Source organism: Propithecus coquereli, unplaced genomic scaffold (genome assembly GCF_000956105.1).
Source record: "Propithecus coquereli isolate 6110/MARCELLA unplaced genomic scaffold, Pcoq_1.0 Scaffold122, whole genome shotgun sequence".
Taxonomy (NCBI): Eukaryota; Metazoa; Chordata; class Mammalia; order Primates; family Indriidae; genus Propithecus; species Propithecus coquereli.
The window spans coordinates 3,017,558-3,043,347 of record NW_012136303.1 but is presented as its reverse complement, the minus strand read 5'-3'; the positions used below and the strand labels follow the sequence as shown (position 1 = coordinate 3,043,347).

Here is a 25,790-nt window from a genome sequence, read left to right as displayed (position 1 = left end):
CGGGTCTGAGAGGGCCAGTCCCTCCCCACAGCCACACGTGCTCGTGCTCGGGGCCCCAGGGCCTGCCAACGGCCACGTTCCCAGTGGGAAACTCCGTCCAGTAAAGACGATTCCTGCTTGAGAAGAGTCTGGCTCTGCGTTTGCTGAGGGCTCTGTAAGGTGGGGAGACCGTCTTGAAATGTTTAAATGCAGGATTTTTCTCCCTGCTATGTCTTGTCTGCCCTTGGCCCCTCAGAGAGGTATGCTGAATTCTGAACCTCAGCAAAGGGAGGTTCCTCAGAAAAATGGAGAAAAGGCTTTCACGGTTCACAAGTCCAGCCCCTGAGGGGATGGGGTATAGACAGGACACAGGGGGAATTGCACACGCAGGAAAGCTTCCATGAAGAAGGAAGCAAAAGGGGGGAAGCTTCAGGGTCTCCCAGAAAGGAAGACCCAGAGGAGCCCAGAGATGTCGGGGAGGCCCTGAGTGCAGAGGAAAGGGGCGAGGGAGGGAGCAGGACCCCCAAGCTGGGGGCCGAGTCCAGTGGGTGATTGTGAAACCACTGTGCCCCAGAGCCCCTGGGCCCACCAGGTGTGGCAGGCTGCAGAGTGATCTGCGTGTGCCGTGGTGGATGCGGGTCCAGGAAATACGCGCCCCGTCCCCAGCTTCCCCAGCCCATGTGGCCCTGGCAGGACAGGGCCGTGAGAAGAGAACCAGAGGGCCCTGCAGTCGGAAGTGCGCACAGTAGCGGGGTTCCCGGCGCAGAGAGATGGCGAAGCACAGAGGCCTCCTGCCACACCCAGGCACCTGTCGCAGCCCACAGTGGTGAGGTCTGTCCCTGGGAAAAGGCAGATGGGGGGAACTTTGGACTGACCGTGATCAAATCCCCACCCCCAGCAGGACGGGGCTCATGATGGCCTCTGGGCTGGGAGCGAGCCAGTGCGCGGCTCCAGTAACCCCCGCTGGCCTCTGAAACCGGAGTTTCAGGGGAGGCCCTTGTCCGGAGCGGCCCTCACGGGTTTTCATGGGTCTGGTGCAGGGTCCCTGTGCTGCCGTAGGAGGTGGGGCCCAGAGCAAACCATGCTGTGGGTTCTTTACGATGCCCTAAAAGTCCCCAACAGGCAGCCCCTGGAGGGGTCTTGGGCTAGAGGGCAGGACCAGCCTGCACATGACCTTTCAGTCTCCCGGCACTTGGTGTGTGTATGTGACACACCCAAGGCAGGGTGGAGGCTGGGAGATGCTTTCCCAGAGGAAAGTCGAACCCTTACCCCAAGCCCACAATTTTCCCACCCATGGGTGAGCGCAGTGCCTGGCGCATGGTAGATCCGGTGCTGAATAGTTGAATGGAGACTTCCTTGGGACCCTGAAGAAGCTGGGCAGGCCTTGGCCTGCTCAGTATGGGTGGCCTATCCAGGCATTAGAGAGCCTCTCCCACCATGGAAGCCCCTCGCTCCCCTCCCATGACTTCGACAGGTGCACCGCACTTTACAGTTTGCAGGCACTCACACCTGTCATCCCATTAGCTCTTCAAATAACATTGGGTGGTAAAAAACTTCGCATCACCCATTGGGAAGAGATTTAAAGCGACACCACGTGGTGGGCAGACACGGGTTTTACATGCGAGAAAGCTCCTGTGGAAGAAATTCCCGTGCTGCCCGGGAGCAAGTGCCCTTGTAAGTAACCTCTAATAAACTCGCCTAACTCGCCAAGCTGGGCCTGTCTGATGGTGCTTTGGTCTCTCGGCTCCCTCTCAGTTTGGGGGGCAGTTTTTCTACGCTGTCCTGGGATTTTCCTGAAACACACATGTGAGTTAGAACATGCGGTGTCTGTCTTTCTGTGCCTGGCTTATTTCACTTGACACGGTGGCCTCCGGTTCCAACCACGCTGCGGCAATGACAGGATTTCACAAGAATGGACGGCCATCGAAATAATGCTTTTAAAGAGCGTTTGGTGTTATAAGAAAATGCTCACAAGAAGATCAGGATACAAACCTATTTAGATGATCCCAGATTTAAATATATGCATATAAAATAAATAAACTCAAAATGTAGGCTGTGTCCGACGCCTTGAGTAGCAGGATTACAGATGATTTCTATTTTCTTCTCGATATTTCTTCCAAAATTTTTATGGTGAACGTGGTTGACTTATCAATGGGGTAAAAAAATGTTCTCATTCAATACATACTCATCAAGCACCCAGTCTGTGCCACGTGAACAAAACAAAGCAAGAATGGCTTCCATGCTCAGGAAGCGACTGAGGAAGGCGGCATAAACAACCCAGCCTGGAAAAAGACACAGGACTGCAAAGTCCCATGAGGGCCAAGAGGGAAATGGGCAGGGTACGGGGGAGAACGGTGGGGCAGCCTGATTTGGATGAGTGGCCGGGAAAGGCCTCTTGGAGGAGATAGTTGAGCTGACACCTGCAGGATGAGTGAGTCAGGCAAAACGTGGAGGAAAACTCTTCAGGCAGTAGGAACAGAATGTGCAAAGGTCCTGAGGTAGGAACCTCAGGTCTATCTGAGATGCTTACAGAAAGCCAGTGCAGCTGGAGAGATTAGCAAGGAGTGGTGGGGAGTGAGGTTAGAGAGGCAGGCAGGGATCAGACCACACAGGGCCTCAAGGGCTGGGCCAAAAGTATGGATGTCACTCTGTGTGCGATGATATGATCTGAATTATGTCATACATTTTTTAAGAGAAAAGAGATCGAGCCAGAACTATGAAGCTACAGACTCACAGAGATTCGGGGGGAAATCCAGTGTCTTTTGTCATGAGGCATCGGGAGATTCATCCCTGAGCTGTCCAAACTGATCACCCCGAGGGAGCCCATATCTGCCCAGTGTGGTTCTGAAGCGGGGTGGAGACAGGAGAAAGGAGGGCTGGAGCTGGGGGGACCCCTGCCTCACACAGGCTGCCCCTGTACACACTCAGAGCCTTCTCCGAGTCCCACAAACCCCAAGCAAGAGAAGCAGGCAGAGAGTTGTTAGCCTATTTGACAGACAGAGAAACCGAGGCTCAGAGAAGCTGGCCCATTCATTCATGCAGCATTTACTGTACGCTGGGTGGAGACAGGGAGGTGCAGGATTGGGGAGACACGCCCCAGCCCTCAAGCATCTCAGACTAGTGGGACAAGACAACGAGGGGCACGTCCTAGGTCAAGGCTTTGTTTCCAGACACATCTGGGTTTGAGTCCCAGCCCTGCCGCTTTTGCAGAGGACTAACTTAACTTCTCTGAGTGGCACTTTCTTCATCTCTAAATGGGGATGATGGTGCTGCCGCTTCTGTTGATGACGATGATGATGATGGGTTGCTGTATAAGGGTGCTCAGCCGTGGGGGGTTGGTGGCTGTGGCCGCAGCCCTCTGACTCAAGTTGTAGTGTGATTTCCAAGACACACCGACTCTCTGCATCTCAGGCACTGTTAGTTCTCCCTTATGTGAAACCCAGGCTGGCCGAGTCCATAGGCAAACGCCACCAGAGAGACACTTGCAGATGTACAGAGCCAACCTGTTGCACTTCTAGAAAAGGACGCCCGCTGGCAGCAATGTGCGCCCAGTGGGCACAAAAGAGGCAGGAGACACTCAGAGGGAGAGCAGCAAGAGCACAGTGCCCATAAGCCATTTGCACCCCTGGGAATGAAGGAAAAAGTCCTATTGGCACAGACGTACCAGCTCTGACATGCTCAACTCTGATTTACGAAGCAGACAGCACAGCCCTCAGACTGGACGTTGAAATCTGCGGGTAACTGGACGGAAAAGGAACAGAGTCGAAACTGAAACATCTGCAAACATGTCTTAAAGTAAATATAGTGCTCAGGCTTCGGAAACCTCTCGTGCATTCATGACAAGGTTTGCTCACATGCATAGTTTTGGTAGCATGTTGTCCAGAAACTTTATCCTCCCACTGAAAATGAAAACTTCAGAATGAGGTTATAAATGTCTTTCTGCCTACCTTCATTCTAGTAAAAGCATTGTAAAGGATCCATTTTTCGGTAAAGAAACAAAACCAAAAAAAAAATCCATATTTTATTGTCTCAAACAAAGTGTAAATAGTTGCTAAAATCTAGATACAGCCTATTGGTAGGAAAATGGCATGAAATCTGAGAAAGGTAGAAAAAAACTGCAAATAGTTGGTGCAATAGTAAATGATGACGATGACAACAGTACATTATGGAATAGTCACACATACTAGGCATAGTGCTGTCTGACATGTTTCATCGCACTTAATCCTCGTGGTACCCCTATGATAGATGTAATATCATCCCCACTTTATAGATGAGGAAACTAAGGCACAGAAAAGTTGGGTGATGGCCGGGCGCGGTGGCTCATGCCTGTAATCCTAGCTCTCTGGGAGGCCGAGGCTGGCGGATTGTTTGAGCTCAGGAGTTTGAAACCAGCCTGAGCAAGAGCGAGACCCCATCTTTACTAAAAATAGAAAGAAATTAATCGGACAACTAAAAATATATAGAAAAAATTAGCTGGGCATGGTGGCTCATGCCTGTAGTCCGAGCTACTCGGGAGGCTGAGGCAGAAGGATCGCTTGAGCCCAGGAGTTTGAGGTTGCTGTGAGCTAGGATGATGCCACGGCACTCACTCTAGCCTGGGCAACACAGTGAGACTCTGTCTCAAAAAAAAAAAAAAAAAAAAAGTTGGGTGATGTCCCAAGGCCACATGGCCAGTAGGCAGCAGAACCAAGATTCACACCCAGGTCTCTCTGGTCTCCAAGCCTATGAACAGAAACTCTGCCTCTTCCTAAACTACTGGTTCTCCACCTTTTGTGAATCACAAGGCCCATCAAGAATCTCATTAAAGGCTAAGCGCAGTGGCTCACGCCTGTAATCCTCGCACTCCGTGAGGCCGAGGTGAGAGGATCACTTGAGCTCAGGAGTTCAAGACCAGCCTGAGCAAGAGCGAGACCCTGTCTCTACCAAAAATAGAAAAAATTAGCCAGGCATGGTGGCAAGCTCCTGTAGTCCCAGCTACTCAGGAGGCTCAGGCAGGAGGATCGCGTGAGCCCAGGAGTTGGAGGTTACAGAGAGCTAGGCTGATGCCACGGCACACACTCTACCCTGGGCAACAAAGCCAGACTCTGTCTCCAAAAAAAAAAGAATCTCATTAAAGGTCTATCTCTGAATGTGAACATTAACACCAAATTTTACATGCAACTTCAGAGAGTTCAGGAATACAAAGTCCCTGCAGGAGGACCCTGTGAACTCATGTCACTGGCAGAGATTTGAGACTGATTGCATCAGAGAAGGACTAAGGCAGGAATGCAGGACATGATATCTGAGTTCCAGGGGATTACATAGACAGATAAGCATATGAAAAGATAAAAGGATAAATGCATACACGTGTGTGTGTGTGTGTAGCCAAAGGCACACCTGCAAAAGGTCATAATCCTGAAGTCTCTGTAATAGGGTACCCTCAGCTCGACCTGGCCCACTGTGGCTGTTTCACAGAGAGGCCATTTAGAATTGGTACCCGCATGATCGCTGCACGTTGTGATCCCAGCCAGGCCTTGGCCAGCCTTGAAAGCACCCTCCCTGCAAAGAGCAGGTCAAATCACTTAGAGCTTTGGAACAACCAGGCCCTTGTTCCCCCACTGATAAGCCATCCTGCCCGACACAGTCCCAGCAGATCGAGGATTAGCAGAGCCCAACGGCTGCCCCACCTCCTAAGGTTGAAGAAGGGACAGACAAAGAGTGAGGAGGCCCCAGGTGCCATCAGAGGCTGCCTCCCGGATGTGCCCCTTCCTGATCTTGCAGTTGGGTTCATTGTTTGGGTCCAGAGAACCATGAGAGGCATCAAAATCAAAGCCACACCCACCAACGGGTGGCACAAATTTCACCCAAAAGATGATTCAATTTCCCTCAAATATCCAAGAAAAATAAGACCCAGGACAGTTGGGTTTTTTCTCCTACTTGTTATCATGTACAAACTCCAGTTCTGCCCTCCGAGAAAAGGTCAACTGTCATTTGATGCAAAGGTCTATGCATCTGACATTTCAGCAATGCCCAAAATGGGACTTTTGGCAGATGGAACTGTAGCTGAGGTTGACAGTATGGGAACCCCAGTGGGGCTGGAGGGAGCCCACAGCCTGGGGCCAGGCAGGGACCCACCCGATGCCCGGCCTGCAGGTAGCCGACCACCAGGCATAAGCAGGCATTCACCGCCCCCTTAGGCAAAATCAGCCCCCTCTCCACACTCCTGCTTTGTAAGCTGTGATTCCGCCAAACGGCATGACAGTACGTGGACAGTACAGAACAAAATCACAAACCTCCGGCGGTAGGAACCCCGATGATGATGGGCCTTCTTCTGGTATAGAGGGAGAATAGTTCTAGAACGTGGGGAGCCATTCAAGGAGATAACAGGTGAGAAGGGGCCTGGCCTAGACACTGGAATTTCTGGAACATGAATGAGAACCTCAGCAGCCTACTGATGACACCCAGGTCTCATCCCAGGGGCAAGCAGAGGCAGGGAAAGAGCTGAGCCAATTATGTAACTCCCAGGCTGGACACCCTCCACCCTCCACTCACCCTAAAACAAAATCTGAACTCTGCCACGGTGCATCCCTCGGGGCGCATCTGGTCACAGGTAACAGAAAACAGGCATTGGCTGTTTCCCCCGGGGTGTCCAGAGTAGAGCAGCTCCACGCTGGTACCACCTGGGGTCAACGCTGCCCTTCCCACCCCTCTACAATCCCCCAGGGGAGTTTCCTCGGCCTTCAGCTGAGCTCCCGGCTTGACATCCCTGGAACTAGTCAAGCTCTTGCCCACATCAGGTTCTTTGTAGTTTCCAGTCACCCCAAATCCAGTGCTCGTCCCAGGTCTCCACACACCTGGACCCTTCATGTCAGCCACATCGGGATGAAATTTGACTGAACACCGTCGTGCACAAACACCTGTACAAAAGGACACCGTGCCCTCCCTCCGTCTTCTCTGTTTCTCTTTCCTCTCAGGAATTGTCCTGTTGTCAGGGTCCCCACTAAGCGGTGCACTCTGTGGGGGACATGGTCTGTCATGTCCACTGCACGTCCCCACAGCCTGCCACAGTACTTGGCACAGAGAAAGTGCTAGCGGTGTTGCCGCAAGAGTGCAGTGAGCACATGTGCCTAAAGCCCTGGCAACTCCCCACCTCACATCCAGCAGGAAGAGTTGTTACAGGGCGACCATTTTGTATCGAGTAAGGGGGCCTGACTTCAAGTCCTGGGTAAGCTCCAGACTCCTCAGCGTCCTGGGGCACACGACCTCTGCTCTAGAACGCAGTGTCCTCACCTGAAAATGAGGGTGTGGAACGGACTAGCAGAGTAGTTCTCAAGTTTGGGCCAGCCTCCCTGGACCACAGGCAAAGGCCTCCTGCACCTCAACCCTCACTTATGAAAGCAGAACCTGGGAGTGTGGGAAGAGAGGAACCAAAATTAGAACTTTTGACGACCCCACCCAGGTGATGGTGATGTCCAGAGGCACATCCCGGTTCTTCTGAACTCAGAAGTGCTGGGACTAAAGGGCAGGGTCAGGCCCATGGCTGCCACGGGACTCTCCAGAGAACCTTCCAGATGCTCCACCCAAGCCCAGCTAGGGCAGCTCCCAGAAGCAGCTTCCTTTCCCTGACAGCCTGGTCCACGCTCATTCACTCCCCTCTGGGAAGGGAGAGGGAGCGTCACTCTCTCCCACGGGACCGTCAGCTCCCTTGGGGCTGGAGCCACGTCTGTGGCAGGCACTGTTATACCGCCGTCCTGAGACAGTGCTGGGCATGACGCACATTTGTGGGGATAAAGCAATGAACAAGAGCTCACAAGGCCATCACTGTGGGACTTTTCAGAGCCCTCAATGAGCTAAAAGCCTCAGAAAATCTCCAGGAGGGGCTCACTGTGCCGCCTCTGCCCAGCTCAGTCAGGGGACAGCAGCCAGAACACATATGCCACAGGGATCAGAGGGACGGGAGAGCAGTTAGTACTAGAGGAAGGCACGAGAATGTCATGCATCTGGGGGTTGATTAGACCCGATGGACAGGAACCGTCTCATCGAGTTAGTCCAGGCACGTCTGAACTGAATTCATCACGTGGACTCATTCCTTAGGTTTTTACTTTCCGTAAACGTCTGTGCTAAGCTGTTTATCTGCTGCTTCTACTCTTCCCAACAACCTATTCCTAGGGGACGTGCAGGCCCCAAACTCACCAAGGCCCACCCACCACAGGGCCTGTGACCACTTTCTCTCTCCAGAAATGTTTTTCTGCAGGCTGATCGCAGATCACCTACAGGACGCCTGCTCAGCCTTCAGACGTGAGCTCTCACGTCACCTCTGAAGGGAAGCCCACCCAGATGGCCCTTGTTCTCTCACAGAACTGAGCTCCTTTCCATCACAACATACCCTTTCTGCACTGCCCCTCAACAAATAATGATGTACACAGAATTACTTCGTGACTGTCTGTCCTCACAAACGTGGAAGCTCCCTGCATCCAGGAACGGAGTGGGGTCCTGCCAACGGCAGTGTCTGCAGCACCTGTCACAGAGCCTGGCACATTTGTGAAGAAATAAATGATTGAGGGCAGTGGAAGCTCAGAGAGGTTAAGTGACTCCCAAAGGTCACACAGCTGTCAAGTGGCCCAACCAAGATCTGAACTCAGAACTCCCTGATACCTGTGGCCAAGGTCGGCCTGCTCTGCTGCTCATGGGCTGAAGACAGTAGGTGCTCACTCAGTGCCAGCCGCTGTCTATGCCCAGAGCACTGCACAGGCACCAAGGGCTCTCCCGGTGTGGGTGCCTCCCAGCCTTGCAGACCCCTCTGCTCTGCTGCTCGCCAGCACCCCTAAGCCTCCAGACAAACGAAGGTTTGACTTAAGCAGGAACAGAAACCTGTCCTGCCTGCCCCTCCCCAAGATGCTCCAAGCACTCTGAACGCCTTTCAGGAAGACACTGGCTGATGCTCTAACAATGAGCAGGTGCTGATCTTGGCAGGCAGCCTGAGTCGCGCCACCCTTATCGGCACACTTGGATCGTGTTGCTTCGTGTCTGACGACTTTTCGGACAAACGCGGGTTATAAAATTGGGGTGCAGTCTTGTCCTCAACAGTTCAGAGACAAGAACAGGAAGACAAGCAGTTTCCAAAAACTTCGACCATCCGCGCCAGGCAAGGTAAGAACTCACTGCAAAGCAGAAGGTGGAATTCTGAGGTGGGAACAAGCATAGGACAGTTCATCCCAGGACAGAAGACTAGGTTTATGCATTTCGAATCGCTTTAGCAATGTCCTTCCCTGCTAAAATGAACAGCACTGTGCCCAACATTCTGCCTAGCGTGGGGACGGTGGTTGAAAATTGCCTATTAGGCGACTGCTTTTCAGAGAATGGGAAATTTATTCCTGGGAGTCCCAAAGAGTTTCACGCAATTCGAAGTCTAACAACACTGCCAGCAACTCAGTCACATGTATGGAAATGTTTTTTATTCCTAAAAGCATGCCTAGATGTTCTGTGAGATACTGCGGTCGAATTTCTCACAGATGAGGGTAAGATTTTAAAAACTGATGAAAACGTGTTGAGTTTTTTTCATTAAGGCAAATTTATTTAAGGCGAAGAACTGTCGTTGCCTTCAGATTATGCCCTTCCCTACGTTCCTGCCGTAGCCGCTCTTTTTAGGGTGTTGGCAAATGGCAGAGGGCTTGCTTTTGTTACTGCCTCTGCCTGGCAAGCGCAAAGACCAGCAACCGCGTTTTAACAAAATGGGACGGTGAGCCAAAGGGTGAGGAACTCCAAACAGGGTCACCTTGCTCCACCTTGCGCTAAACGTTAAAGAGACACATTGGGATTCATAGGAACAGAGGAATGTGAGAGTAGGAGGTGGGGCGTGGTCTCCAAAAGTAACCCAGCACAGCTCAGACTCAGGCGGGGGTCTCCTGAACAGGTGTGGGCCCAGCTCTCTGTGCCCCTGCTGAAGTTCAGAGTCCCCAGCTGCAAATGGTGCCCAGATTCGCTGGGAGGGTCATATAAGATGTTGCAGGAAGAGTACTCAGCACACCGACCAGCACAAACTTAGGGCTCACTGGGCAGATATTTAGGGACACATTCCACTGAAAAGAGACAGACCTGAGATTGTACCTATATAACTTAAAACTCTCCAGTTCCCCAGTTGGTGACTAAGAGGGCTCCAAGGACATGAGACTGAGGAAAATGGCATGAGAATGCCCGACCCGAGAGGTCAAGCCACTGAGCAGGTCGTGGCCTGTACTCAAATGCTATGACCAGCCCACAGAGCACGTTTAGGCAAAGTTAAAAAGAACTAGAAAAAAGACCCCTCCTCGAGACACTGACTGCCATGTCCTGGAACATCGTCCCACGCACACAATACACAGACTAGAAGAGCTACCGTGGGAATGGCACCTCCCACAAGATCCAGGACTCGCACACCTGTCCATCCTACATAAACGCACGTGGCGGCCCCATGGCCCACTGGGAAAGAGGTATCTGAAGAAGCCCTCTTTCGCAGGAATCAGCCGCCAGGATGCTGCCTCTCTGGGCCCTGGCTGTCGTGCTGGCCGTCCAGGCAGAAGCACAACTAGACCTGCAAACCCCAGTGCTGGGAAACCTTCCTGTCCCATTACCCTCTGGGCCTGTCGCCAATACCCTCCCACTGGTTGTGCCACGTCAACCACTCCGCAGAAGTCAGACACTCCCCAGAAATACCCCAGTGGTGACCACAGGACGCAAGTGCTCACCCGTGGCCAAGTACTTCATCTCTGACGACAAACTCCAAGACTGTAAGTAAGAACCCTTTCACCCACACTCCTTTGCTCCTTCCCGCCCCTCACACAGGCTTCTCATTTCCAAGCCCGGAGGGCTGGTTCTGCTTTCTGAGCGAGGGGTCTCAGGCATGAGGAGGTGCTGGGATCTGCTCAGGAGCTTCCAAGCAGAGCGGACTGGGGACTGCACTGCGCGCACCACTGCGGTGGGCCGAGGGCCTGGCTTCCCCGTCAGCTCCGGGACGCCCCAGAGGCTGCTCCTCCACGTGCACACGTAGGCTAGGACCGGCCCACGCAGCCCTGGAAAAGGGAACTCTTGGGCCAGCAAACTGTCTGACATCTGCCTTGCAGGTGCCTCTTCTCACCTGGAGGCTGTGCCCAGACACCTCCCAGCTCCCCACAGGTGGGCTCCAGGGCTCACCCAGACGCCCACAGGTGCTTAAAACCTCAACCCGCTGTACCAGCAGCCAGGAAATGGAAAACCCGGGCTCCACCACCAAACCCCTAGGCCAGACTCACTCTCTCCAGAATCCCTTTCACTCCCTCCCTGCATCTCCCTTCCTCCGCGAGGCAATGAGGAATCCAACCCTCTGAAAACCCCGCAGAGGCTGAGAGCAGAGCAGCTCGGGAAGCCGAGGCTGGGCGAAGAAGTGCCTCCCACTTGAGGGACAGGAAAGGAGGGGACCCACTGGCAAACGAAGCCGGCAGGAAAGCCCTCGGGGCCCCCTTAGCAGCCCCCGCGGCCAGGGCCTGAGTCAGCCTTCCAGGATGAGGGTACAGGGCCACCCGGGGGGACTCGGCACCTGCTGAGCGACCACAGGGCTGGCCCCACAGCCCCATGTAGACAGCTTTGCCTGTGAAGGAACACGTTCTCTGCTCTTCCCAGCATCCTTCCTCATTACCAAATACTTCCAGTATATAGGAAAGTTCAGACACGGTCAAAAGGACAGCTGTGTACCCGTCACATAGTAATTTGGTGGCAGCAGTAGTTAACTTTACCTTCAGACTCAAAAACATTAAAAGATAAATATAGCAAACACCTATGTACCCTCTACCTAGATTAAGGAATAAACTGAGCCCTGGGGCCCCTGCCAGGCTCCGTCGCCCGCCCTCCCTCCCCTCCAAAGCAGGCGTCTAGCACGACTATGTTTCCATAGCAATTTCTTTATATTTTATGACATGTCGAAATTCCCTCTCAATGAAAAAGACGGTACCCCATGCCATAAAGTTTCCAGAATAGGGCATGTACTCACTCTGACCTCCAGTCTTACAGTCAAGAGGGGGGACCGTCCACAGCGAACATCTTGCCCATTCCTTGCAGCGCTGGATTCTAACAGGTGACTCCTCCTTCATTTGTGAGTCTATCGCATCTGATGTTTCCAGTTTTGCGCTACTCCAAGAAATGCTGCTCAGAACTCTTGTGTGGGTCTCCTAGTGCACAAGTGCAAGAGACCCCCCCACCGGGCGCAAACCTGGGAATGGGCTGTGTCCACATCACCCCACACAGGCAAAGACTTTCCACAATGCGGGGGCCTGGGCCAGGGAAGCAGCAGGAAGTCTCCAAAAGCCAGGGCCACCAGCTTCACAGGGGCTGGAATTATGGGACTTCGTCCAACCGCCACTCTGCTAGGCCAGAATTGTCCCTAGGTCCCATTAACTTCATCCCTGTGTTGAGCAAGGGTGACCAGATTTAATAGCTCCCGCCATATTCCCGCTCAGGCCATCGAGAGCAGCATGATAGGACAGGACCCTGGTGAGGTGACCACTCACCAAGCCACTGTCGACCCTCCTTCCCTTCCCCACAGCCTACGGGATGCCACCTCCTGTGCCCTGCATCCCCAAGGGGCAGGGACACCGTGCTTAGCACCTCATCCCCCCGCGGAGACCAGTGCAGCAGAGCAGAACTGACACGCGTTCTCCTAGCAGAGGCAGCGTGGCAAGGTGGCAGCGCCTCCCAGTGACCCATAAGGGGAAGATGAGGCCTGGGCAGGGGCGGGGACTTGGGCAGAACCACAGGGATGGCGACAGGAGAGCCCAGATCGCTCAGCTCCAACACCACTTCCCCAGCCACCTCCGGCCTCACTCGGCACATGCGTGCGCCATCATCTCATGCTCCTCCACCCACCCGCCCCCAGCAGGTCCTACCTTTCGCCCTTCACAGGTGCAGACACTGGGACCCAGGACCTCAAAGACTCAGACCCAGGCCACTCAGCCTCCCAGGGACAGAGCCCAGACTCTACTGGCCTCAGAGTAGCTGCTAGCACATAGCGCCTCTTTACTGGGGAAGGGTGTGTTTATGTGCGGCCAGGCTGCCCTTGGGGCGGGTGGTGGCAGGGACTGACATTTCTGGGAGGCACCATGTACAGTTCCGATGGGCCGCTCAAGTCATAGGTGCTGCCTACCCACGTGGGGAGCTTCCTCTGGCTGAACCAGCTGGGCAGCCCACATCGGGAATGTGTCTCTCGACCCTTTTCAGATTTGGGCGCCACCCTGCCCCCACAGATTGAGAAGATGCTGAAGAGTGAGAAGGTTAACTTGGCCGGTTTGCTTGGGACATTGTTATCCACAGTGGGCGACTCTGGCCTCCTGTCCCTTTTAAACATCACGTCATCCCTAGATATACTTGGAGGTGGTGACCTTCGTGGCATCCTAGGCCAGGGAAGCAGCGGCAAGTCCTCGCAGCTCCCACTGCTGTCAGAAGCCACTGGTGCTGTCAGTAATCTGCTGGGCCAAGAGGGTCTGGGCAGCCTATTACCCACCGGCGCAGACAAGAACCCCGTAAAAGGACTCCTCGACGGCGCTGGTCTCTCTGGCCTCCAGCAGCCCCTCAATGATGTGGCCGACAAGGTAGGCCAGCTCAAAGATTCCACCCAGGACGTGCTCAACGGCGCCCTGCAGTCAGGCATCAGTGAGACGCTCACAGGCCTGCTGGGAAATACTAACGTGGAAGATCTCTTGCTGGGGTAAGTGCTTCCTTGACCCCAAGGCTCCTGGCACCAGAAGCCAGCTCATTTGGCACTCAAGCTCAGCCTCCAACATCCCAAGGAAAGGGACAACCATGTTTTCACCGAGCAACATATTTGCTCCGTGCTGCAAACGGTGCCTTTTCCAGGGAAACAGGACCCAGGTTTCCTCAGTGCAGAGAACTGGGCTGCTGAGGGGGCTGCGGGGTCAAGGGACTGGATATGGATTGGTAGGTTGTTAACTGTCTGCTTCTGAGGTATTCTCCTGCTGCTCGGGCTGGTTCCTTGAGCCAGGACTCACTGTAGATGCTGTCACTTTGCAGATTAGAGGTTCAAAAGGTGACTGTGGAGAACATGAAGTCGACCATGGCAGGCGATGGGATCCACGTGCACGTCACGACTACCGCCTTCGTGGGTGGAAAAGGGTGAGCCTGTTCCCACAGCAGTCCGCTGGGTCACCCGGCCCAGAGGTGTAAGTGCCAGTGTCCAAGGGCAGGGCGGAGACCATGGTGAGGACAGCAGCAAGGGTGAGGATGGGGCAAACTGGGCACTGGACACAGCTACCCTTCCCCCAGCCAAAGGGCGGGCAGGAGAATGGCCCGGGGAGCCCCGTCCTCCAGTAGTACAAGCAAAGATTTCCATGGGACATCTGCACAAGTTTATGCTTGGGCAATAGAGAGACCATCCAAGGGGGACACATCAAATGGTGATACCTTACACTGTTCCTAAAGCCAAGGGACTTCCCAAATAATGTTGACTCTCCATAGAGAATCAGCCCACTTAGTACAAACACGGTCCTATCAGATGGGGGAAACAGAGCTAATTAAAACGCCCTCAGGAAGCTATGGTGTATTGTAAATGCAAGCATGCATCCACCTGATGTGTAGGTAACAAACACCCCTCTGAAACTGATGCTTGCTGGGTACGAAAACGGGCTGTCCTCAGTCGGTATCAGCCTGTGGGGGAGGAACGTGTTAACAGTATAGGCTCAGGGCACCCAGGAAGACATCAGAGGCACAGGGCATCCCCACCAGGGAGCTGATGGCTTTGCGGACTAAGACACACAGCACTGGCACCTCTCACTGTCCTAGCAACTACTTGTCTACGAACTCCTTGGAGCCTCTCTATAACCTTACCAGAAGGGCAGTCCTATTTCCAGACTAGAACACCAGTTTAGACTGGCAAAAGTGGTTGCAAACCTTGCTCGAAGTCGCACAGCTAAAATATGGCACTGACAGGGTTTTAACCCAGGCAGTCTGGCTCCAGGGACAGTGTCTGTGACCACTACAGTTAGCAGGACCAAGAAGAGCCATTCTTCTGGTCCAGAACATCTCATGTTAGGTCAGCGGTGGGTTTTTCTTACGCTGTTGCCCTCACAATAGAAAGTCAGGGTGCTGGGCACAAAAGTGAACCCATAATGGACACCTTCTTCCATACAAGTTGGCCTTGTGCCAACAATGCCACACGACCTCCTAAAAGCTAGTTAGGAACATGATTTTGTCTTTTTTTTTTTTTTTTGAGACAGGGTCTTGCTCTGAGTCCAGGGCTAGAGTGCAGTGGCATCATCATAGCTCACTGCAACTTTAAATTCCTGGACTCAAGTGATCCTCCTGCCTCAGCCTCCCAAGTGGCTGGGTCTACAAGTGTGCACCAACAACAGCCGGCTAAGTTTTCTATTTTTAGTGGAGATGGAATCTGGGTCTTGCTCTTGCTCAGGTTGGTCTCGAACTCCTGGCCTCTAGAGATCCTCCTGCCTCAGCCTCCCAAAGTGCCAGGATCACAGACATAAGCCACCATGCCTTCCCAATTTTGTCAAATGGTCCTTGACTCCTCTGTACCCTGTGTGTAGGGTTCAGCCAGCCTTGGGGCACATTGCCTGGAAAGCACCAAACATTTCCCCTCCTCCATGAGACTTGACAAATACATGAGGGTAATTCCAAAACCGCATATCACTTGGCCTGAGCAACACCTGGCAGCCAGGCCTGGCTTTACGCACATCTTGCTCTCCACAGCCTAGCTGGACCCGCAGTCAGCCTACTGGGATTTCAAGTGCACGGGGATGTGGCTCTGAAAATTGGCATTTCCACAAACAATACCCACTGCGTCAAACTCCAGGTCCTGGAAGAAGCCATCGAGGCCAACAAAGTGACCCTTCAGATAACGAAGACGTACGTGACACCATTTTTTTCATTTTCTAGATCAATTGGCCTCAGTGCCAGCATGTTCCCTCTGGTACTACCCTTAGGCACGAGCTTCTCCAATGCAATGGTTTGAAGGATCAGTAAATGGAGGCCCATACAGGGGTCTCTGCTGAGGAACAGCCCACTGTGTTGGAGACTAGCCTTTTCTTACAATCCTTGCATACTGTCTGCCAACTGCACTTTTAGTAATTCATTCCACTTTTTGCATGAGCATTACACTTACCTGGATTAATATACAAAAGACACAAATGGGCAGACAGTGCAGTCTCTCTCCAAGCCGGGAACACTAGCTGGCTAATTACCCTCTCTAGAAGCAACCAACAAATCCAGTCTCTTGTGTTTGCTCTCAGAGGTGCTATTTGCCACATGCCAGTAAATTTGCATGCATATGGAAACACCCAGAAAGGGGCAAATGTTACATTCACCTTTCTGGACTTTTGTGTTTCATATAAAAAATTGCTGGGAACCTGTATCACCTGTGTATAAACAGCTGCTTTATTTTTTATGTCTCCCTTGTATTCCCTGATGACGATACACTATATTTAACCACTCCCTTATCAAAGAATATTTGGTTACTTTCAGTTATTATTAACTTTTGAACCCAATTGTGAAAATAAGGTCACAGAGAAGTCTGTCCACCAGTGGCCACAGGTATCTGAAGGATAAGATCCTCTAGGTGGGCTTGCTGGGCAGACGTCACATGCTATAGCCGTGTTGCCAGGAATCCTCGAGTCTTCCCTAAGGACTGGGGATGACGGTGAAAGGGCTGGGGCGTGAGCACAGATTGAGCACAGGAACATAACCACTGCTGTTTCACTGATGGGGGGTTTCCTCCAGCGTCTGGGCAAACCTGCAAACATAGGAATCACAAGCTTCTCCACCGGCTTCTTTCCCAGGCTCACAGATGCTTTGCCTCTGCCCGTCCCTGTGCCGCTGGATGACATCATTCCTCAACTGTTGACAGTAACTATGAATGAAAACGTAAGTCCTGGGGAAGGGGAGGGCATCCCTCAGAGGGGAAGACAGGGAGGAGCCCTTCCCCCAGATATAGTCTGATGCCAGGGAAGACTTTGGGACATCAGGCCTTCAGGAGGCCCGAGACTGGGGGACCAGCAGACCCCCCCGCCCAAGAGAGTCCAGCAGCAGCACCAATGATGCCTCAGGCTGGGGAGAGGAACAAATGACTTCTGCCAAAAAGGAGGCCCTCTCCCCCAAAAAAGGACAGGGAAAAGGGAAGGAGGAGAGGGGAGAAAGAGAAGAGGAGACAGGCTGATGGTCTGTCCTCAGCAATGCTAATTGGTAGTGACTTCGCAGACTGAAGAAGCAGACTCCTCTGACATCGTTCTCAGTGATGGCAGCGACTGCAAGAATTGTGAGTACCAACGCTTCCCCTCCGTGGGGCTGCCTGGGCCAATGGGGAGAGATGGCCGAGACTCCTGAGGGGTCCCACTGGGATGGACAGAGGGTGGGGCTGAGATGCACCACCATGCAGCTCTCAGCACCCAACAGCCTCTCCTCAGCACCTTCTTGGCAGAAAATGCCCCAACTGACCCGACTCTCAGTACCACTTTGACTTAGTGCCCAGGAAGGAAACAGGACAAGGCCCCTTGGGAATCTGCCCTTAGGAGCTCCCCAGACCCAGATGACTTGCCAAGGGCACACACACGTGGAGTCTGAGCCGGCAGCAGCCGAGGGCCTTCACCCTAGGAGGCTGAGAACCAGAAATCCCTCAATGTCCCTGGATACATGCAGAGAGACAGGGATACTGGAGGTGGTGGGTCAGCAGCCACCAGAGAGCTGAAGCAGGAAATCGGTGACATTTGACAAGTTCAGAGTAGATGATACATGGGGCACACCCAGCCAGCCTCTTCCTCCCCTGGAGATTTTGGCACATCACAGAAGGTGCCGAGTCCCGATGCCGGCTTCCTCCTCGCAGCCTGCTTCCACATGCGTGAGGAGGAGTCAGGTAGGGCACTGGCTTTCTGCTTGGGACCGAGGCAGAAGGAGGAGTCCACTCTGGTCTCCACGGGGAGGACAGCGCCCAGCACACAGCACAGCACACAGCCACCATCAGTGGTTTGCTGTGGTCTCTCCATTGTCTCTCTCTCCTCTCCCTGCAGCTACCGGCTTATTCACGTACACCATTATAAGTTCCAGAATATCTGCAGAAGGTCTTTCCACTCTCTACTGCGTAAGTACCCTTTGTCCTTACTGTGGCTTCTGCAGGAAGGCTGGAGAAATCCCTGACCTCACGATATATATTTGAATGACATGACAAACCAGACTTTATGGCTCTGGGATCCCCAGACTTCACCCTGGGGTGAATCCCCCAGGCTTAGTGCCTATCCAGGGGTCCGCTGTGAGCTCCCTTCCATTGAAGTCCAATGGATGACGCCCTGAGGGGCATCCAACAGTGACAACCATTTCCTGACCCTTAGGATCAGCCCAGCACAGGTCTAGATGCTCAGTGGACAATACACGAGGAAACAAAACCTGCCCGCTATCCCCGCCCACCCCTCTCAACCATGGGGGAAGGCAAAACTAGGCCACAAAAAGTGCCAAGACTGGCCGGGCGCGGTGGCTCACGCCTGTAATCTTAGCTCTCTGGGAGGCCGAGGCGGGCGGATTATTTGAGCTCAGGAGTTCGAAACCAGCCTGAGCAAGAGCGAGACCCCGTCTCTACTAAAATTAGAAAGAAATTAATTGGACAACTAAAAATATATAGAAAAAATTAGCCGGGCATGGTGGTGCATGCCTGTAGTCCCAGCTAGTTGGGAGGCTGAGGCAGGAGGATCGCTTGAGCCCAGGAGTTTGAGGTTGCTGTGAGCTAGGATGACGCCACGGCACTCTAGCCCGGGCAACACAGTGAGACTCTGTCTCAAAAAAAAAAAAAAAAAAAGTGCCAACACAGGCAGGCAGGGTTTTAGACTGAGCTCCACTTCTGGGAATTCATCCAAAACACACAACCTAAGTACAGAGATATTTAGGCACAAAGAAATACAGGTATTAATGATGGGAATAGAAAAAAAAATGATATGAACAAAAAGGAAATAATTAAGCCAAGTATGAGGCCATCCGAAATGCTGACAATGTTTGTAATGGTCTATGGAAATGCTCAGGAAACTATTATTAATTTTTAAACAGCAAAGTTAAATGCAAATGAGGTATGCAAACAAAGACATGTAAAAACTTCAGTGCCAGGAAGTGAAAGTCTTTTCCCTCGCTCTTCATACTTCCCCTAACTTTCCGACTTTCCTGCCATGTGGACTTTACATTTCATAAGAAGAGGGAAGATGCAAATGAAAGGGAAAAAAATAATTAATGGAGGCTAGAATATCTGTAAATGATTTCAAGAAAAGATGGGCTTTGGAGTGTGGGAAGGAAGGAAGGCGGGCGCTGCAGGCTGAGAAACACGCAGGGAAAGGAAAGGAATGGGACAGCTGTGCAGACATTTCGCACGCACGCTCGCACGCACGCCTTACTGCAAGCAACACGTACATGGGGGATTCGCCTGGAGGCGGAGGCCTGCGCGTCCTGAGCTGCGCTGCGGCTGCACAGTGACTCCTCCTCCCCCCCCACCCCCCCCACCCCCGCTCCTGCTCTCCAGGCACCACACACCCCAGCACTCCCCACGGTCCCCCACCACGGAGACCAGGGAGATCAACTGCCATGTGTCCTGATGCTCCTCTCATGGCAGCGCCCACTCAGGGCCACCTTCCTGGTCAGGCCTCCAAAGGCATAAAAATTGGTATTGGTCCCACGTGATGGGGGTTTTTCTGTTTTTCTCATTCCAGGCCAAAGCTCACTTTAACAAAAATACAGTCCCCGTGCGTGGAAGTCAGCTCCCTCCAGGTGCTAAAAATGTCAACGCTTCCCTAACTCTGTCCCGCACGATGCTCAGGACAATTGTCACTTACGCTGCCAGGCAGAGCTCCCTCAAGGTAAGTGTCACCTACAGGGCCCCTGGCACTGCTCTGCTCTTTGCTTAAACCAAGACTGTCAACCTCTGAGAGCGAGAAGGTAGCAATGAAAGTGGGTTCTGAACATCCTACCAGAGGTAAACACACGACTGCCACGGGATACACATTGTCACTTAATCATATGAGTCGGCCCTGGATTATTATGTCAGCGGAAAGCAGAGGGTAGGGACATAGGATGACAGATGTGGTTGGAGTGCTGTCTGTGTGCCAGGGACAGAGCCAGGTGTCTTCATGTAATTAATGTCATTTCATCCTCACAACAGCACTAGGATGTAGGTGTTTGTGTCCCCATCTTACAGATGACCAAGGTGAGAGAAAGAAGCTGCCAACAGTCACAGAATGAACAAGGGTAGTAGGTTATCTCTATCTGTGAAGTATTGATTTGCCCTAAAAGTGGTAGAGGAAATAGTAGCATAGTAACCAGAACAGTAATAGACTGCTTTCTACATGTCAGGCTCTGTTTGAAACAACCGATAATGTGTCCTTAAGAAGGTCCAAAATGATCTGGCACAGAGCTGCAAGAGCAACAGGCTTCAAACGGGATGAGGCCAATAGAAAAGTAAAATTGCACACGTTGTATGGCTACCATACTTCCAGGAAAGAAAATCACATCGAGGAAATTGTTTGGAAATAGACCTTGTCTGTTGTGGTCACATCAGCTGCACCAGCACCCACCTAGTGACAGACGCACACTAGAGGAGCAATAAAGATTGGAATGGAAGGTGTGAACCGGGCATGAGTGTCTCGTACTGCAACACTGTGCAGTTCTCCTCCTCCCCCTAAATGGCAACTTCTTTCCAACAGAGAAGTAACCTGGATGCAAGCATCATCAAAATCGTCTACTCCCTCCAGCCAGACAATAAAATGCAAGCCACCTATTGGGTTAACATAAGAAAGGAGGACGAGAGCTTTGCCACGGGGCAAACGGTGAGTGCTGAGACATGCATCACAGCTGAGTGGTGAGGAGGAACTGCAGGAGCAGTGTTCACTAGGATGGGCGCCTCCCTAGACCCTGAGGTCCGGAGTGCCTGGGTGTCCCCAGGATGAGGGAGACCAGCCAGTCTGGTGGGCTCAGCCCTCAAGGGGAGAACGGACTAAGCAGGTTGGCTTGGGAGGAGAAGGACAGGGAGGTTCCCCCTGGTCCTGATGTGGGACCCTGTTGGCCATCTCACCATGTGACAAGTTCGCTGACTAGCCAGGTCAAAGTACTATTTTTAACTCATGCTTGTTTTGTTTTCATTCAGAGCTTAATCATCTCACATGTGGGCAAGATTTCAAAAGACAAACTGCTAGTGGATGTCAAACTTGTGAGGTACTGTCTATAGCTACCTAATCCCCTGTCAACATAAGAGACAATATCAAGCCCGTTAACAATCCCATGAGCACAGTAATGCGTACAACTCATGCGTACAACTCTTGGGAATTACCTGGATAATTACAGGGAAATCAGAAAGGAGTTTTAAACTCACATGAAATTATTCATCTTACATTTGCCCTTTCTACTGAGTAGTTTCCAACTTACAAATGACTTTCTTTATGAAGCAACTAACCTCATACTTAAACTCTATACTTACGTTGTGCTTTTTATAAGAATCTAATATTTCTCTGTACTTTGTTTCCTGACAGCTCTGAACACAGCGTGACACCTCCTGAAGCCGTAAGTTGATTAGCTTTTCAATATATTTATCTGTGACGTGTGAGGAAAAACTGTAATGCCAGACGCTGAGTACCACAGAGACCATGAAAGGAAAAGGTGAGGACACAAGTCCACAGACACAAGGCGGAGTAAGGCCCCTGGGCTCCAGACCCAGGCTCTCGGGGAGCCCTTCAAACGCGGCTGCCCAAGCCCACTGTGCTGTTCACATTCAGCCGTGGACCCGAGAAGGGCCTGGCATCCGTGCCTTTGTAGTGTCCTGGGTGATCTCATACACCACAGGCCTTGGGGTCTGCTGGAAGGATGAAAACATCATCTAGATTGTTAGAGTGGAAAGGCTAGCAGGTACTCACGGCGCAGGTGGAGAAAGATGTCTCACCCAGAGATTAAGATATGTAAAAGTAAAAAATTTTATTTTATCTTTTTAGAGGAGGGAGAGAGAAAGGGAGAAGGGAAAGCAGGGAGAAGAGAGCAGGGAGACAGTGTGGCATCCCAAAGAAAGAGAAGGGGGTGCCAGCAGAGAGGCCAAGCGGTGACTTGCTGCTTTTATGGGGACAAAGAGAAAAAATAGCAATGGCTGTCAGTTGATAACAAAAGAGGCAATAGGTAGATAACAAAAACTGCAAGATATCAAAGTCCAAGGCTTGGTTTCCTGCCTTTCCTTAGAGAAGGGATTATCAGAGGAGATGTGACTCTGTTCTTGAGATATGGTTGAGGCTGTAGCTCGTTCTGCCGTTTACTCAGGAGCTCTGTAAAAGCAGATTCTGAACAAACCATTTTGAAAGAGAGAGATTTACATCTCTTTTCCATTCATTCAGCTTTTTCAGAAGTTGCGCAAAACAGAACTCCCGCAGGGTACCTGTTAGTGAGACAACTCATAGGATTGATCTCTAACTGTTCCTGGGGAAACTGTAGGACTAGGTATCTTCCTGTTATTTTTGCAAGGCCGCCCCTTTCATTGGCTCTAATCTGACATGGCTCACAGGAGCTTCTGAGAAACATAACCAGCTTCCCATGATCTCCTGTCATTGGTTTTCAACCCACGTTCTATGGAGCGAGCACTTGGATCACCCCAGGAGAGTGAAGGGAAGGCCCAGTGACCAGACTCCAGCATCAGTGACAGAAACTGATGAAAGGTTCACCAGCCAACTCCATGTTTAAGATATTTGATCATGAGCATGTTCAGACCTTAAATCAGCAAATGTTTACTGAGCACCTCCTATGTGCCTGGCCCTGCAAATGCATCATGAAGTAGTAGCGAGGTATCTAGCGCCGGGAACTGGCATTCTGGTGTGTGGGCTGAATGGGGACATATAAACACATAAAAAAAAGGCAAAAATTATGAGGAGTCTGGCAGCAGCACGGTGGGTTGAGGCACACAGTGGACACCCAGAGGGGAAAAACCTTACAACTTTACAACCTAAGGGTTTAGAACTTGGGTCCCATATATCAGCCCTGAGAAAATGGGGAGTTGGCCTAGAGGAGACTCTGCAGATCCTCATGAGCCCAGGGTTCCCACCCTCTCAAATTTACGAGGCAGCTACGTGATATGCCAGGCTCTGTGCCCAGGGGAAGCAACTTGGAAGGCATGATCCCTGACCTCATATAACTGCCCACCTGACGGGACAGAGACCTTTACGCAAAGAGTTGTTAATTGAGCATAAGAAGACACTAGACAGAGCACCAAGTAGGAAACAGAGGGCTTACTGAAAACATGATGCCTGGACTCAGCCTTGAAAGAGGAGTAGGAGTTTATCACACAAAACAAAGTGTGTCCCAGAGAGAGGGAACAAAGTGTGTCCCAGAGAGAGGGAACCAAGTGCGCAAAGGGTAGGCAGCATGGACTCCCAGGCCTGCTGGGGAGGGACATGCAGGCAGAGGGAAGTAAACAGACCACCAACAGAGAGGACAAGATCTGGGAGGGCCCCACAGCCACTGCAGAGGAGGCGGCAGAAGCAACAACCAGTCCTCCCTACCCCTGGAGCAGCAGCTGTCCCGAGGGCACAGAGCGGTACCAGTGCACCTACAGCAGTGTCTGGCACATAATAGGGACCCAATCAACCTTTGCTCAAGGAGCACCCTAAGGCAGCAAGACCTACTGAAGGGCCTTTGAAAACCCCCGAAGATTTAGAGACCTGAAGGATAGACTGAGATCCATCTCCGGGCTAGGCCAGGGACAGACTTTTTTTACTGGAAAAAACAGGCATGTACAGAGGCCCTAAGACTGCTTCCCCTGACTGTGACAACTAGCTTGTGGACTACTAGCTGATACTGATGAAAATGCTCCTCCCATCTCTTACAGTTAGGTGAGGTGCAAGAGGTGATTGATGATGTTCTGAAGAAGTTCTGGTCTGCCTTTACTGGTACGTAGAATTTAAAACCTGAACACCTAGAAGAGTCTGTGTCCCAGGAGAGGCACCCGGGTGTGGGCCACACTGCGGAGTGTGCTGCATCACTGGGCACAAGGTCATCCTATCAGCAGCTAGATCACAGAGTACTCTGTGTTTTTGTATAGGGGCTTCAGCATCTTGAGATGGCAAAACTGAAAACCAAAGCCAAATGCCTCTTCTATAGCTCCTAAAGGAATCTAGTGCACTAGGTGTCTTTGGGACCAACGTCATCATGATGCTTAGAGGAAACATGGACCCAGATCACTTGGGGTTCAAAGTAGTGCACATAACACCAAAAGAGCAGAGCCTAACCTGACTCTTTTGGTTTCTTAAAGTACCGAGGTCGGGCTTGCCAGCCTATCACTTGGCATCAATATTTGGATATCTGCCAGGTTTCCACCTTGGTATTGGACATTCACCAGTTTTCACGTTGGTTCTAGAGTCTTCTCTTCCTTGCTACCTCACTCTCTCCCCACAACAGACTGGGCAGGCGGGGTGGGGCGGGGGGGACTCTGTAGGTCTTTACTTAAATCACTCCATTGAATGGGCAGGGAAGAGATTTCTCTTAGAGCCATATACTGCCCAGAGATCCCTCCAGCAGACTGTGGCTAAAACAACCCAGCCCCAGTGATTGTTCTGTCAACTCACACCATAAGATGGTCCTTCTTTATTGCAGAACTTCTTCAGCAATGGAATATACCACCAGGAGTAATCTCAGACCTTCTAAACAATGTCAAGGCTGAGGTGCTTAAATCGGTAAGAGAGAGAAATACAAATATTTTCCTTTCGCTAATGCCCACTCCATGCTTGGATCTTCAGAGAAATGAATGGGCCCAGCAAGACTGGGCTTCATGGTGCGTTCCTGGCTGCCTTGTCAGCTCCATCCACTCTCCCCACAATCCCCTCATCGGAATTGCTGCCCATTGTCCTTTTTGTTGCCATACAAGTCCCAGCACTAAGTCACACTTGATCATACATAATCAGACAGTCTGTTCCCTTGTCCCCAACAGGACTCTCACACTTACCTGAATATATCGCAGTCGTTTCCTTGGAATCTGCCCCACTCCATACACCCACTCATCCTCACTGTCACCTTCGGCCTTGCTGGAGCCTCTCATTCTCTGCCACCGTGACTCAAATGTTTCTTCCCGACTGTCTAACCCTGAACCCAGAGTCAATTGGAAGAAGAACGTGCTTCCTGAAAAACAGCTAAAATAATGAGATGTTTATTCCACTTTGTCACAAGTAGAAGGTTAAATGACGAGGATGAAACTAGGGAAGATACATGAGAGAGTAACGAAGTTTAAAAGCTCCCTAACCCTTAGATTTTTCCTTTTTTCTTAATTTTGTTTAATGAGAATGAAATCTGACCAAGAAAATGTTAACTTTCATTTTGGCTCAAACCTCACAAGTTATACATTCCTATTTTTACTTAACCCCCAAATTTCCTTGTGCCTGTGGCCAAATCAATTACTAGAGCGTAGAGTGTGGTAAGTCAGCACCTGCCTCCAGGTGAGCTTTCTGCCTTCAGCTCTTACACTCAGTAACTATGAGAGGCCTTGGACACATCACTTAACACCCCCAGCTCGGCCTTGAGTCAAGGGGTTTGATGAGACGAACGCCAACTGTGGTGTAGCTACAAGTGACAGAAAGCCCTGCCAAAACCGGTTTAAGCAACGATAAAAATTTCAGGAATTGAACATCCAGGGATGGTGTCAGTTTCAGCAGTGGCCTCATCCAGGCTCTGAACTGTGACGCCAGAATCACGCTCTTGGCTCTACTATTTCTGGACGGGCTCTGTTGTGCCTCCACATGGAAGCCCTCCCTCCAGGAGCTTCATTCTCTACTTCCTTCCCTGAAAGAGTTCAAACAACAATCACCCAGAATTAATCTCTG

General features: G+C 51.6%; 1 protein-coding gene across 1 annotated transcript in view; it reads right to left on the bottom strand.

The window, feature by feature from the left end:
- Positions 1-14,610: 14,610 nt before the first annotated feature.
- CDK5RAP1 (CDK5 regulatory subunit associated protein 1) overlaps positions 14,611-25,790 on the bottom strand; it is a 111,607-nt gene continuing 100,427 nt past the window's right edge. Inside the window, 1 exon segment of the mRNA XM_012665714.1 lies at positions 14,611-14,625. Coding sequence (XP_012521168.1) covers positions 14,611-14,625 — 15 coding nt within the window.